Source organism: Myotis daubentonii, chromosome 9 (genome assembly GCF_963259705.1).
Source record: "Myotis daubentonii chromosome 9, mMyoDau2.1, whole genome shotgun sequence".
Classification (NCBI taxonomy): Eukaryota; Metazoa; Chordata; class Mammalia; order Chiroptera; family Vespertilionidae; genus Myotis; species Myotis daubentonii.
The window spans coordinates 32,954,108-32,969,054 of NC_081848.1; the positions used below are offsets into that span (position 1 = coordinate 32,954,108).

Genomic DNA, 14,947 nt, shown 5'->3' on the forward strand with positions numbered 1-14,947 from the left:
CCTAAAGTCAACAGAAAGAAGGCAATAATTAGGATTGAAACATAAATAAATAAAGTATAAAGTAAAAGAACAATAGAAAAATCAACAAAAATAAGAGCTGTTTTAAAAAAAGATAAAATTGATACTTTTAGCTACATTAACTAATAATAAAAAGAGAAAAGGCTCAAATGAATAAAAACAGAACTGAAAGAGATGTTACAATTAAAGCCAAATAAATTAAAAGGATTGGGACTAATGTGAACAATAATATACCAAAAATTAGGTAATCTAAGAGAAATAAATACATTCCTAGAAAATGACAACCTATTAAGACTGAATTATGAAAATTATAAAATTTGAACAGACCTATAACTAGTAATGAGATTAAATCAATCATTAAAAGCCTCCCAACCAAAAAGAGCCAAGGATGAGATAGATTCACTGGTGAAATCTACCAAATATTTAAGGAAGAATTAATGCCAATTCTTCTCCAACTCTTCCAAAAAATTAAAATGGTGGGAACACTTCCAGGCTTATGAGGCCACATTACTATGATACCAACGCTAGAAAAAGATACCACAAGAAAAGAAAACTTCAGGCCAATATTTCTAATAAATAAATGCAAAAATTCTATACAAATACTAGCAAACTGAATTCAACAGCACATTAAAAGAATCATACACTATGATCAAGTGTGCTTTATCCATGAGATTTAAAGGTGCTTCAACATAAAAAAAAAATCAATGAGATATACCACATTAACAGAAAAGAACAAAAATCACATGATTATCTCAACAGATGAAGAAAATCATTGAAAAAATTTAATATTATTTCAGGACATAAACACTCAACAAACTAGAAATGGAAGGGAATTACCTCAACATAATAAAGGCCCTGTATGAAAATCCCATAACTAACATCAGACTCAATGGTGAAAAACTGAAAAATTTTTCTCTAAGATCAAGAACAATATAAGGGTTCCTTCCCACTGTCACCAGTGTTATTCAGTGTTGTACTGGAAGTCATAACCAGAGCAATTAGTCATGTGCACACACACACACACACACACCCCAAATTAAGGGTTTTTAAATTAGCAAGAAAGAAGTAAAATGGCATCTGTTCACAAGTAACATTATTTTATATATAGAAAACACTAAAGATTATACACACAACTGTTAATTCAGCAAAATTGTAGGACACAAAATCAATATACAAAAATGTGTTTGCTTATATTCATAACAATGAACAATTTGAATGGGGAATTAAAACAATCTTATTTACAATAACATAAAAAATAATACACAGGGATAAACTTAACCACAGCAATGAATGACTATTACACTAAAATTTATGAAACATTGATGAAAAAAATAAAACACAAATAAATGTCCATAGATTAGAAGACAACATTTTTAAAAAATGTCCATACTACCCTAAGCAATCTTCAGATTCAATTAAAACCCTGAGAATATTCCAATGGCATTCTTTACAGAAATAGAGAAAAAACAATACTAACATTTATGTGGAAACAAATGTGAAATTCAAAAGAAAATCTATTTCTCTTAGATTACCTAATTTTTTGGTATGTAATTGTTCACATTAGTCCCAATCCTTTTGGGACATTTATGTGAAAAACAAAGCTCAGACCTGTTAGTATGACCATTGTAAAACAACAACAGCAGCACAAACTAAGTGTTGGTGAGAATGTGGAAAATTGGAACCTTGTACCCTGTTGATGGGAATGTAAAATGGCTCAGCTGCTATAGAAAACATGAATGTTTCTCAAAAAACTTAAAAGTAAAACTGTCATATGACCCATAAATCCCTTTTTCATTTACTCAAAAAAGTGAAATTAGGGTCTTGAAAAGATATTTGCACTCCTATGATCTTTGAAGCATTATTTACAACTAGAGGCCTGGTGCACAAAAATTGTGCATGGGGGTGGGGGTGTGTGTCCCTCAGCCCAGTCTGGGAACCCTCGGTTATGTCTGACTGCCGGTTTAGGCCTGTGGGATAGAGACTAAACCGGCAGTTGGACATCCCTCTCACAATCCAGGACTGCTGGCTCCTGACTGCTCGCCTGCCTGCCTGTCTGCCTCATTGTCTCTAACTGCTTCTGCCTGCCAGCCTGATCGACCCCTAACCTCTCCCCTGCTGGCCTGATTGATGCCTAACTGCTCCCCTGCCAGCCTGATCGCCCACAACTGCCCTTCCCTGCTGCGACCCACCTCCTAGGTTGGGACCCGCCTCCTCTGTGCAAGGTGTTAGAGACGCCAGGACCAGCTCCTTCCGTGTCGTGCAGAGCCGCGGGACTCCCAGGCCTCACCGCATGGAGCGGCCGCTGGGCCCCACCTCCACTGAACACGTGGCCATCTTGTGGTGGCCACCTTTGTAGTGGCCATCTTGTGGCGACCATCTTGTGACAACGTTGCGCACGAGGACCACCTAGGCTTTTATTGGTATAGATAGCACCGAGGTGGAAACAGCCTAAATATCCATTGACGGATGGATAAAGAAAATGTGGTATATAGAAACAATGGAGTATTATTCAGCCATAAAAAGGAAGAAATCCTGTCATATGCTACAACATGAATAAACTTTGGGGACATAATGCTAAATGAAATAAGCCAGTTACAGAAAGACAAACACTGAATGATTTGATTTATATTGTATGACGTATCTAAAGTAGTGAATTCATAGAAGCAGGAAGTAGAATGGAGGTTGCTAGGGCCTAGAAGGAGGGGAATTGAGGATTTTCTGTTCAAAAGGAATATAATTTCAGTGGTTAAGTATCAACCTATGAACCAGGAGGTCACGGTTTGATTCCTGGTCAGGGAACATCCTTTGGTTGTGGGTAGATCCCACTGAGGGGTGTGCAGGAGGCAGCCAATCCATGACTCTCTCTCATCATTGATGTTTCTATTTCTCTCTCCCTCTCCCTTCCTCTCTGAAATTAATAAAAATATATTTGAAAAAAAAACATTTAAAAAATAAATAAAAGAAATAGAATTTCAGTAGTTCATGATCAAAATGTTCTGGAGATTTGCTGTGCAACACTGTGTGTGTGGTTAACAATATTGTACTGCATATTTAAACTGTGTTAAGAGTGTAGCTCTGTGTTATGTATTTTTTAGCCATATTTAAAAATATATAATTAAGGTGCTGTTATAAATACTAATGCTGTTTAATTTTTTAAACGTTTAACTTGATTAATCAGGAGGAAGGGGAGGTGTCATCTTGTCTGTCCGCTCTCTAATATACACTTTCAGGATCCTGAACTCACTATGCCTCTGGAGTATATCACTTTAAGAGGGTCAAGACTGGTGGTTGGAGTTTGGGATGCTCTATCTGCTTTCCCACTGACTGGCTTTCCCACCCCCACTCCCCCTTTTCACTATCTATATAAAGGGAGAACATCTTGAAAACACTTGAGAGAAAAATCACAGCTGGCAGGAAGTATAGCTTTTATGAATGAATATCTTACTAAAACAAACAAAAGCCATTTCAATTTCTTAGTATTATAAGACCACTATCAAATTTCTTCCCCCAAATGAGTTAATGCATACCACTACACCACTCAGCCACACAGAATGTTTCACTTAAATGATGACCTTAAGAGCACATAGCTAGTTTGTGTTTAAATTCAAAATGCTTATTTGTTCATTTTGCACTGGGAGGTAGAACACAGACTTGAATACCAATGTTGGTATAACCACTGAAAGACAATTTTTATCTTCTTTCTTACTAGATTGGTTTTAATAAATACTAAACACTGCCTTTGTGCTTGGTTCAGAGGGTGCAGATACAAAAAGAGCCTCTCTCTTCCTTAATGGCATTTACCTATATTCTGTGTAAGTAGAATGGCCCAAAATGAGTAATAGTGTAATTTTTACTTTAAGTGCAGACATGTAAGTGTTGAAATAGAAAGGCACAGGTGTGTCTAGCCAGTGTGGGTCAGTGGATTGAGCATCATGCCATCCACCAAGAGGTCACTGGTTTGATTCCTGGTCAGGACACATGCCTGGGTTTCAGGCTCAATCCCCAATAGGGGGCCTGCAGGAGGCAGCCAATCAACACCGATGTTTCTATTTCTCTCTCCTCCCTTCCTCTTTCTCTAACAAAAAGTGATAAAAGTATATGAAGAAAAAGGAAAGAAAAAAGAAAGGCACAGGTGCTAAGTGAGTGTTTAATGGGAGGATGACATGATCTGTTCTGGAAGAAGGGTGGGGCACAGTGTCCAGGGAATGGCTTCTTGGAAAGGTGACATTTGAGCTGAGCTCTGGAGGGCAGGGATGACTCCAGAATTTCTGAATAGAAGAGTCTTTGGGATGGCAAGCTGGTGTGAAGGAAGGTCTGGAAGACTGGTTTGGGAGCTGTGTTGCAGGATTAGCCAACCCTTCTTGAGTATATTCAATGATTCCTTGGGATGGATTTCAGGAAGTTGTTTCTTGAAGCACCTAACAGAAGGGTGAGTAGGAATGATTTATGTGAAGGTGTGGGCAAGGGAAGAGAGCGTGTGGAATGGCCACAAGGTAGTCAAGGCCTATGTGGTTGGAAGGTGGATGGGGCAAGGGGGTGAGGCATGGGTGAGACTGGAGAAAAGCACAGAGGCCAAGTCACACGGGCCATAATCCAGGACCAGGCAGGCCAGTTTGAAGATGTTGTCTATGGGGATAAAGGTCCTCAGAGATTTTATTGACATTTGTTATGCAGAGTGGGGCCTGACTGCATTCACACATCTGAGGAAGTCACTCTGGCCACTATGTGAGAGTGAATTGGAGTAAGGGTGGAGGCCAGAGACCAGCTGGGAAGCTGTTTCACCACTGCTGAGGAGACGTGATGGTAGCTTCGACAAGGGAGGTTGTCATAGTGGTGGATTGAGAGAAATCGACCACTGTGAAAGGTATTTACACACACAAGCATACAAATACTGTGGAGTGTAACTGAATATGCCAGGGGCGTCTGGAAAGCTTCCGGGGAGTGACATTAGTCTAATGTCGAAGGACAAGGACACATTTCTTGTAGCAGTGGAGCTCATTATTTAGATTCAGTAGCTAAAATTTGTAAATTATAAATGATTATTACCTTTTTATTAGTGTTCTCAGAATCTCTAAGAAATGTCACATAACTTATGTTCTTATTTCCCCAACAGTGTTACTGTGTTAGAATATAATACATCTGCATTTCCTGAAAACCATTTTACAATTCACCCTTACATTAATTCAGATTAATCCTCTCTCCTCAACACCCACCAAAATCCAAGCATATTAACAAGAATTTTGGACATTTTAAAACTATTTTTGTTTACTTTCTATTAAATTCTATGTCCAGGTGAAATCTCTATAGCAATTAAGCATGTATCCTTCCTCAGTGTTAATTCCTTCTTGCTTTGCCTCCTAAGATTTATGATTAAATTGGTTTAAGGGTTTTGGAAATAAATTTAGAGCCTGAAATACTTTAAATATTTTTGTTTCTCTCTTATTTTGAAAGGTAAATGTGATTAGATCTGGAGATTGCTTAGGCTGGAGGCTATTAGATGTACAAGAATATTAATTTGTTAGCATTTATGACATCTCTAGGATTTGCAGGGCCAGGAATAGACTATCTACAATTTTGAAATCAAGATAAATTTTATCTAATACTTTATACCATTTTGTGATTATCTAACACATTACTTATGGATGCTAAAGGGCTTCTGCTACTCAGTCATCCTTTAGAAAGCACTACTTAGCTCTTCTTTCGTAATTAATATTTTCATTTCCCATATGCAAAGAGAGCCTGAGGAAATTTTATCTGGCAAGAATATCTGCATAGTGTTTTAGTGCGGTACAATTTATTTAGTAAGTCATCATTGCTATTTAATTTTAAACAAATCAAGCCAGGATATTCATTTAAGCCTCTGCTTTAAAGCCAGTGGTTGCTCTATGGAGAGAGTAACAGGTCAAAGAGAGGTCAAGAAGATACATCTCATCTAGGCATTGCCCTGTGCACCATCTGCCCATGTTAAATCACAATGATAAGTGGGATGTGTACTTGGGTACCACTAATTCTTGTTTGGCCAGAATTTCATGTCATCTCATGGTCATTACAATTGTCCAATTACAGTTGATCAAATTGAATTATCTTTAATTAGTAGGTCTGTTTCATAGTACAGTGGGTTAGTTGGACACATTTATCTGCTTAAGTGGTCTGTCTTCAGACTTAAAAAGCCAAACATCATTATTTGAAAAGGAAAAAAAAATATGACTTGAAGAGGAAGACAGGAGGCTGGAATTATGTTATATGTATTAAAGTAAAGAATAATTTCAGTATAGTATTGTAATGAGTTTAATGGAAGTTTGATATGGTCTTTAAGATCCTTCAAGGCAAGTAATATTAGTTACACAACATATTTATCAATATAGAAATGACATGTTAAGGTTATTAAAATAGGAATCCTGTTGTCCTTGTGTTGAGAAGAAATAGCTCATTAAAAATAACTCATTCAACCCTGGCTGATGGCTCAGTTGGTTGGAGCATTGCCCAGTCAGGGCACATGCCTAGGTTGCAGGTTTGATCACCAGTTGGGGCACATATGGGAGGCAACCAATCAGCATTCCTCTCTCATATCAATGTTTGTTTTTTTCCCTCTCTCTCTCTTCCTCGCTCTTCAAAAGTCAGATTTTCCCCACTGAATATCACATAATGAACTCTTTGCCTCAATTTTACACTTTTCAAGCATTGATCTTGATTCCTTGATTTTCTTTCAGGAAGAAAGACCATTAATGCCACATATTTCTTCCCAATAGTTAAAGTCTTCTCCTTCTTATTCTTCTTCTTCCTTCTTCTCCTTCTCCTTCTCCTTCTCCTTCTCCTTCTCCTTCTTCTATCAAATTTCTTTAACACCTCAAAACCATCACTGAAGCTAACCTTAATGGAAGAGCTTATGATTCTGCATCATTGCTGAATTAAATATTGTTTTCAAAAAATGTTACTCAACTGCTTCATTCCTCTACTCTTCCTTCTATTTATACATCCACCAAACCCTCCATATATCCATCCAAGAAATCCTATATAATAAAAGGTTCATATGCAAATCGACTGAACAGTGGAACGACCAGTCACTATGATGCACACTGACCACAAGGGGGCAGATGCTCACGCAGGAGCTGCCCCCTGGTGGTCAGTGCACTCCCACAGGGGGAGCACTGCTCAGTAAGAAGCCCGTCTCACAGCTGGCAAGTGCAGCAGTAGTGGCGGGAGCCTCTCCCACCTCCACGGAGTGCTAAGGATGTCCAACTGCCCGTGGGGAGCAGGACTAAGCTGTCAGCCAGACACCCCCCAAGAGAGCGCAGGCTGGGCCGAGGGACCACCACCTGAGTGCATGAATTTCGTGCACCGGGCCTCTAGTGTATTTATAAGGCTGCTATGTGCTGGGCAGTCAGTGCACTAGATGCTTTGAAAAAATTACCAGTAATGGACCAGGGCCTGCCTTTTGAACTTATTCATATGAGTTATGATTATTTAGCAAAGATGTTTTGGATGCCTACTGTGCCAGGCAAGGTACTAATGTCAACCTCTTGTGGAAAAATTGGAAAAGGATACTTTTTATGGAGATACATGGAAAGAGAAGATCCTGCCTCATTCCTTCAGCATTTTTATATATTTATCAATGATTTATCTAGCGAATCCCAGCATTGAAATGTAGAATATGTTATAATCCTGGCCTTTGAGATGATAACCTTGATCCCTTAGTCAGAAATGAGGTCTACACCACCCTAGCCGCTGGTCAATCCACTGAGAAGTTAGATCTAATAGTACCTGATGGTCTGTAGATAAAATTATTATATCATGGGGTTATATCATCATTTGTTGGTGCTGCATAGATGGCAGCTTGCTTTGCAATCAAACCAAAATTATTTCCTTAGGATATGTGATAAGCATTTATGTTACAGATGGAGAAAGTTTCAAAAAGAATACAAACTCTAAGCACCTTTTCCTCTACTGAAAATACTATGGGTGGCTTCTGTGAATCATGCTAAAATTTTTAAACAATCATGTCCTCTCTGGAAGGCAATTGCTTTAAATTGGATAGATTTCACTTATTTTTCAGTGCAAGAATTTGAAAATTCTGTCTTTGGAAACCAAAATACTGGATGGCAGAGTTAGATGTGTCTTTTACTTTAAAATGCAGCCCCTTTCTGTGGTGAATGTATTTGTTGTGGTAACGTATTTGAAAGGAAATCCTCAGAATAATTTTGGGTAAGGAAAAACACTGTGTTAAAATAAGCCAACCCCTCAGTTTTGAACTTTTGAAAATTGCTTTTTTTTGAATCAGAAGGAAATAATAATTGTTCATAGCATAAAGAATATTTGCTTAGATGGCAGTGTGTAATCATGATCTAAAACACATTAAACTTGCAACTTTTAAAGGACTCCAGTAGCATGCTGTGACCTCAGCAATTTTTCTAAATGAATTGAACTTCTTTAGAGTTAATACTGATTCTCTTATTTAGTTGCCTCATGATTTGGTCTGTCTTGGCAAATCTCTCTCTCGATAATTGATTCCTGTAAATGTTGGAAATTCCTTGACAGGTTAACTTTCCCATCACTTTAAATGGCTTGTGCTATGTTGTTTCAGCCTAGATGCCTTCTTTCCGGAAAGAAGGGTCCTTCCTGCTAGCCTGATAAGAAGCTGTCTTTCCTGAGGTCTGTATTTTGCGTGGGGATCAGCCAGGACAGGGAAAAGCCAGAATGCCAAATTGCAGCGAGTATTCTTTACTGTGGGGCTTCATCCAAAAAGGGCTTGTAATGCAGTGTACAGTCTTGTAGCCCAGCTGTGTGGAGCATTGATTGCTTCTGCCTAGAGCAGGGATACTGTCAAGTTGCTCTGTGAGTTGAGTCATCTATTGACAAAGAGCTACCAGCCCGCAGATAATGCTGTGCGGAGCTGCTCTCGCTGCTCCCACGGCTCCCAGGATGCACTGCTTATAGCAGCTGTCAAAGCTACTGAGGGATCCACGCGAGGGGGGAAAAAAGAGACTTTTACAACTGCCTGGAAGCAAGGGGTGTCAAGGAGGAAACATTCCTGGGCAGAGCTGACCAAAGGAAAGAGTAGACATCAGTGCACTATGAATGCATACCTCACCAAGCAGCACAGCTGCAGCCGGGGGTCCGATGGGATGGATGCCGGCAGGAGTGCACCCACAGTGCTCAGGGATGCCCACTGCGCTTGTGGCTGGCAGAGGAGCCCTCAGGGGCTCGGGTACAATTCTCAGACCATGCCTTCTTCAGGACCTGGGGGTCCAGCTTCAAACAGGACCAAGCTGGTCACCTTGTGGGACAGTGTGCGGAAAAGTCCCCACAGGACGAGCACCAAGGGCAAAGGGACTTGTGGGGAGCACTGTGCCTGCCCACATGGCTGGTTCAGCCCAGCACAGGTGAGCCTTTTCCTTATGACTTTCCCCTGAGCGTCGGGAGAAACTGCTAGCAAGTTGTGTAAGGTTAGGATGGTTTGGAAACTTTGCTGAGTGAGTCCTCCTTGCTGACTGGGGATGCCTGTTTGGAAAATGGTAGGCCAAGAAAAACCTCTCATTTTCACAGGTTTTGGGGGCTCACACCTCAGGGTGGCTTGGGCAAGTCCAGGGATGCTGTGCTCAGTTTCTTTTAGTGACTTTTCCCCGAGTTCAACTTTTCTAATCTTCAGATGATTTCACTATTTTGCATCATAGTCTTTTAACTGCACTTTTACTTCTAGTCATTGTTAACTTTTCTATTCTGCCTAGCCCAGGGTTTTTTGTTTGTTTGTTTGTTTGTTTGTTTGTTTTAAGGAAGAGAAAAAATAACTTTAATCAGATATTTTCCAGCTCTTTAAAGTTAAAAGTAGATTTATTCAGTTTTGGAAAGTGGTGATTTGAACTATACTATTCTAATTTTATTCTTATAATGCTGTGTACCTCTTTAGTAATAGAGAACAAATTTTGTTTATCCTAAATAATTTATTTTACAAGCACAAGGAATAATTGGAAGCAAGCTATAGGATGATTATGCTCAAAATAAAAAAATGAAATATTTTATTTATTCATAGAGAAGCAATAGTTTATTTATATTAAACACTCTCTCTCCTAGAATACATTTCTGAAGCAAATATGCAGGTTCCCTTAATTTGATTCCTAGCTGATTCTTGCCCCAAACTACTAACATTTTACCAGAAATTAAATTGTTTTTTTCCTGCTTCCATCCAGGGAGGGAAAACAACTTTCTGTAAATTCTGTAAAATAAAAAGAAAATGCACCTGTAATCACTGTCATAAGTACAGAACAATGACTGTTCTTAAATATCCATTGAAAAGAGAAAAGCTGTGTTTGCAGAAAAAATCCTTTCTTGATTTTAATATGCCTTTAGTATAATTGAGAAGTGATATTGATCATGAGTAAAACATTATGGTGTGAGAAGTGTAGAGAACATTCTAATTTTAATGTTAATTTTATAAAAAGTACTTCCAAGAATATCATTTATCACTAGATCTTAATGATATAGTTACATATACCTGGCCAAATATATGGCTTTTGTTGCATTAACATCATGCATCTTAGCATTCTGCTTTAAATCAATAACATATTGTCATTATAGTATTAAATTCAGTTTGAAATGGAGCTTGACATTTGACACTCAGTTAATTTTTAAAGTTAGCATCAATCCCAAACTGAATAAACAGTCCTGACGATTTTGAAGTATCTATATAGTCTTCACAAATACATGTTTCAAAGTCTTTAACCTATATCTCTGTATTGATTGCATTCTCAAGGTTCCCAGAGGCAAAGCACACAAACTCACATCTAGTTTGTTGTTTTTATAAAGAGAAAGCAAACTCTTTATAGTTTTTACTTTAGAGTAAAAAAGAAAACACACACCAAACTTGCTTTATTGTTCTAATTTTTTATTCAATATGTAATAAAATTTTATTTCATAAATGATAATTTTCCAACTCCACATTTGAATTCTACCTTGTAATAAACATTCTCTAGAACTCTTGGTACATATTTCATCAACCAAGGGAAACCTTTTTCTTCCTTGGTGTTTCACAAACTCAGCCTCCTACTTGCCTTACATTTATAGCTATTGAATGCTTTAAAGAATTGAAATAGAGTCTCTGCACTAATAATTAAAGATCCAGTGACATATGGGAAGGCAGTAAATTGAAGCAACCACCATCTCTCATTACTCTTTTGCACACATATCTCTATACCTTTTCTCCTTTATTCACATGTACTTTATTATTGGCTAGGAAGAACAGTGATCCTTTAATATTGGAGCTATAATACTATATCTTTTAGGCTCTTCAATGTTGTGACATTCTCACCTGATCCTTTCACTCTTGCCATCTCAGTCCCTAGAGTGCTAAGCTAGAGTGATTCATTTATCTCTTTGTCCCACTCCTGTACACTTTCAAATATATTATGTTGAATAGTTTCTAATTTGTCTATATATACATATGTGCACAGATTTTAACATATGCATTAAATATCTCTATAATACCTAACTACTTGCATTCCATATATTAACATTATATATATATATGTATGTATATACACACACATATATACGTATACATGCATGTATATATACACACATATAAAAAATAAAGTTCTATATTATTTTTATCTAGAATATACTAGTTTGTTTTTATAAAGAATGTTTATTCTCTCTGTGTAAATATATTTCATTTATTTCTGATAGGTACTCAAAAATGTTGATATATTTACATAAGTATATATGTTGATATTCATTTACATATGCATCTATAGAATAGATCTAATATTTAAAATATACAGACCTGTGTATGTACTATATGCTCATGTATAACCATCACAAAAACAAGAGCATATAAGTTTTTATGAATAGGTCCATTAAAGTAGTCTGTTTTTATAATTTTGTTATACTATTTCTACCCCTTAAATTAACTGGAGATATTGTGTGAAATATTGTAAGACAAAGGGTGGAGCTGATGCTAAACATTAGAATCCTTGGTGGAGCAGGGAGAAGGAGAGTGCATGTTTCAGAATAGCCTAGGTAGCTGCATGGGGTACAGAACGTGCCTGAGGGCTGGTGAGCATCTGGGAGCTAGGATCCTGCCCTCGGAGATATTTGCTGTATTACGTGGAAATCGGCAGTGTGATTTCCGTCTGGTATAATAGAGGGCCATGGTAATGACTTGAGTTCCTCCCAAGGCTCTTTGCCAAACTCCTGTTATTTGGGGGGCTGTGTGCTAAGGACTCTGTCATTATGCTCTTTCTCAGCAGGACTAAAAAACAGCTCCGTCCCTGCTCAAATCAGTTTTCATTCCATTTGGATCTGTAGAATTAATATAACCATAATTATAGGTAAGAAAATGGAAAATTATAGAGTCCAGAAATGAATTCTAGAATGCACATCTCAGATAATAGTGTTGGCCTTGGGAGGAAAAACATGTCCGTCATTGCTTACGTGGCATTTCTCCCCAATGCAGACTGATCTGAGGAGGCAGCCCAGAAGAGTGACTTGGAGACTAGAGATCTATGCATTTGCTCTTTATTCATATTTAATTAATTCATTCCAAATTTGTTTATTCAACGATCATTTCTTGGGTGCCTACTCTGTGCCACTGTGTCAGGCCCTGTGAATAGAATTGTAAACAAAGTAGATACTATCCTACCAGTGTGGAGCTTATAGCCTTTAATGGCATATAATATTTAGCAAATTTATCATTATATACACAGAATCATACTATCAGAAATTACAATTTGGAAGTGAAATAAAGTTCCATAGAATCCTGCCAATTTCATAGTAAATGTATATTAGGACACATATTAGGACACAGGGAATGAGAGAGAAAGATACTTTTCTTTTTCTTTTTTAAAGTTAGCACATCTCTTTAGGCCTGCATTTTCTGTTTTTTAAAAGGAGGATAAAAATAATACCTAACTGACATGATTGTGGTGAGGAATGATTAACATAATACATGTGAAGCACTTAGCACAGTGCTTATAAATAATACAGACCCAATAAATATTTGTGGAATGAAAAAGGAGCCTGCCAAATATTGAAAATGATTAAGCTATTCCTTAATTCATTATACCTAATTTTCTGGGACAAGAAGAGAGGTGAGTCTGTGAAGGCTTTCTTGAGGTAGTGATACATGGGCTGAATTGAATTGAATCTTAAAAAAAAAATTGTACTGATCGTCAAGTGGGCAAAGAGAAATATGCTTTGGGGATAAAAATAACAAAAACAAACACACGTAGCACCCTGTTGCCTGTGTGGAATGCTCCTGGTTGTCTGTGTGTATGGAGGGGTGAGCGGGATTGGTCACAGCAGGCCTGGTGGGCCTTGATGAGGACTCCATTGAGACAGCTGCAGGGAGTGCCCACAGGATTCAGGTCCCTGCTCTGCCACTGTCTATGTGTTTGGCTTCATGGTGGTTAAAACCTTCTGGGCCTCAGGTGCTCTGCTTCTAAGAAAACTGGTTTTCTCTAAATGAACCTCCCTATCTCCGCCAATACTAATATTTGGTGACTGTCAATGGACACCCATTAATTAATGGGAAGCACTTTAGAAAGGATGTAAGCTTTAGTGCTAGATAATCCTAAATTTGAACTTGCAGCTCTATATGACCTCACTCGCTTAACTTCTTTAAGGCCCATTTGTGGCCTCTCTAAAACTTAGGGTGCTAAAATATTGTAGAAAAATATAATACAAATTGAGAATACCTAGAGTCCAGCATGATACATAGAACACAGACATTTTTCAATTAAAAAAGGTAGTTATGATTACTAGTAATAGGTAAATTATCCATAAAGTTCATAATAATAATAATTATTAATTATTATTATTGCCTTTTATTTGAACTTCTAGTTTGTCCCCTAAATTTATTGATGTCTTCCTTATAATGATGAAGGTTAGGCTATGCAACTGTCCAGAAACATTTGGCACAGGACCACATGATGATGGGGTGACATTTTGTCCTTCAGGGTTCTAAGAGATTTACACTAAAACAAAATCATGTAAGATAGAATTGTACTAATGAAGTTGCATTCCCATAAACTTGTATTCAGAGGGAGGTGATGCTAGATTTTCTCAGTAAAATTCTACTAGAACAATTGCATTTGAAGTATTTAGCCAAAATCTGTAAATCTCCCCTAACGGTATCTTTGAAGCTCCTCCAGAAACAGCAGTTTGCAGCAACTTGAGTGCAAAGGACTTTTTTTGTCCAAGAAGTAGGGATGCCTTAGGTTGAAATTTCAGGCTCGGCTTATGCCCAGCCAAAAAGATCTGACAGCTTGTTTTACCTCTGTGGCTGCTTGTACTGATTCTTTCTATGAAGAGAGCCCCTTACCAAGAAAGAATAATAAGATTTTTTAGTGTCTGGGAGACATCAGCAGCCTCTACGCAAAGGAAACAAAAAAGAATTAGAGGTATTGCAGAAGGTATTAAAGCATTCCATGGGCAGCCCTGAAGCCACTTGGTCGACACTCCTGGCAGCCCTGCTTCTGGATGCTGACATCACCAGAGCATTCTTTCCAGGGTAGGATGAAGAGAAACAAAATACAGACAGTGGAAAAGAAAAGAGCAGAGATGATAATATTTATTGAAGACTCACAATATCCACAATGTGTGAAGTACCGTGCTAGGGGATTTCTGTTAGTCATTTCTTTGAATGCTCCCAACAACACTAAAAGAGTGCTATTGTAATCCCCATTTTACAGATATGTAAACTGATGTTAACAGTAAATTGCTCTTGATGGCATAACTGATAAGGGCAGAATTAGTTTCAACTGTAGGTCTATCTGACCCCCTTAAGCTTTCTACCATATCTTATAGAAAGGCCTGTTTGAGGTACTCTCAGAGGCAGAATATTGAGTTTGCTTACATGGTTGGGAGGACTGTCACCCCCAGCCAAATCTTAGATTTCCCCATTCTACTTCATTTCCTGGTCTCAGGAGCCCTGAGG

The 14,947-nt window shown here is 37.9% G+C and overlaps 1 protein-coding gene across 9 annotated transcripts in view; it reads left to right on the forward strand.

Moving 5' to 3' along the window:
* DLG2 (discs large MAGUK scaffold protein 2) overlaps positions 1-14,947 on the forward strand; it is an 884,334-nt gene that overhangs the window by 115,181 nt on the left and 754,206 nt on the right. For 2 of the 9 annotated variants that reach the window (XR_009454391.1, XM_059708255.1), the window contains exon 1: positions 8,897-9,398. The exons of 1 other annotated variant lie outside the window; for it this stretch is intronic. Coding sequence is in view for 7 of the 8 variants with exons in the window: in XM_059708255.1 (XP_059564238.1) it covers positions 9,090-9,398 (309 nt within the window). In the remaining variant the exon portion in view is untranslated. Of the gene's footprint in view, positions 1-8,891; positions 9,399-14,947 lie in introns of those variants that run through there. 6 more of the 9 variants (XM_059708246.1, XM_059708251.1, XM_059708256.1 and 3 more) reach the window with 5 other exon arrangements.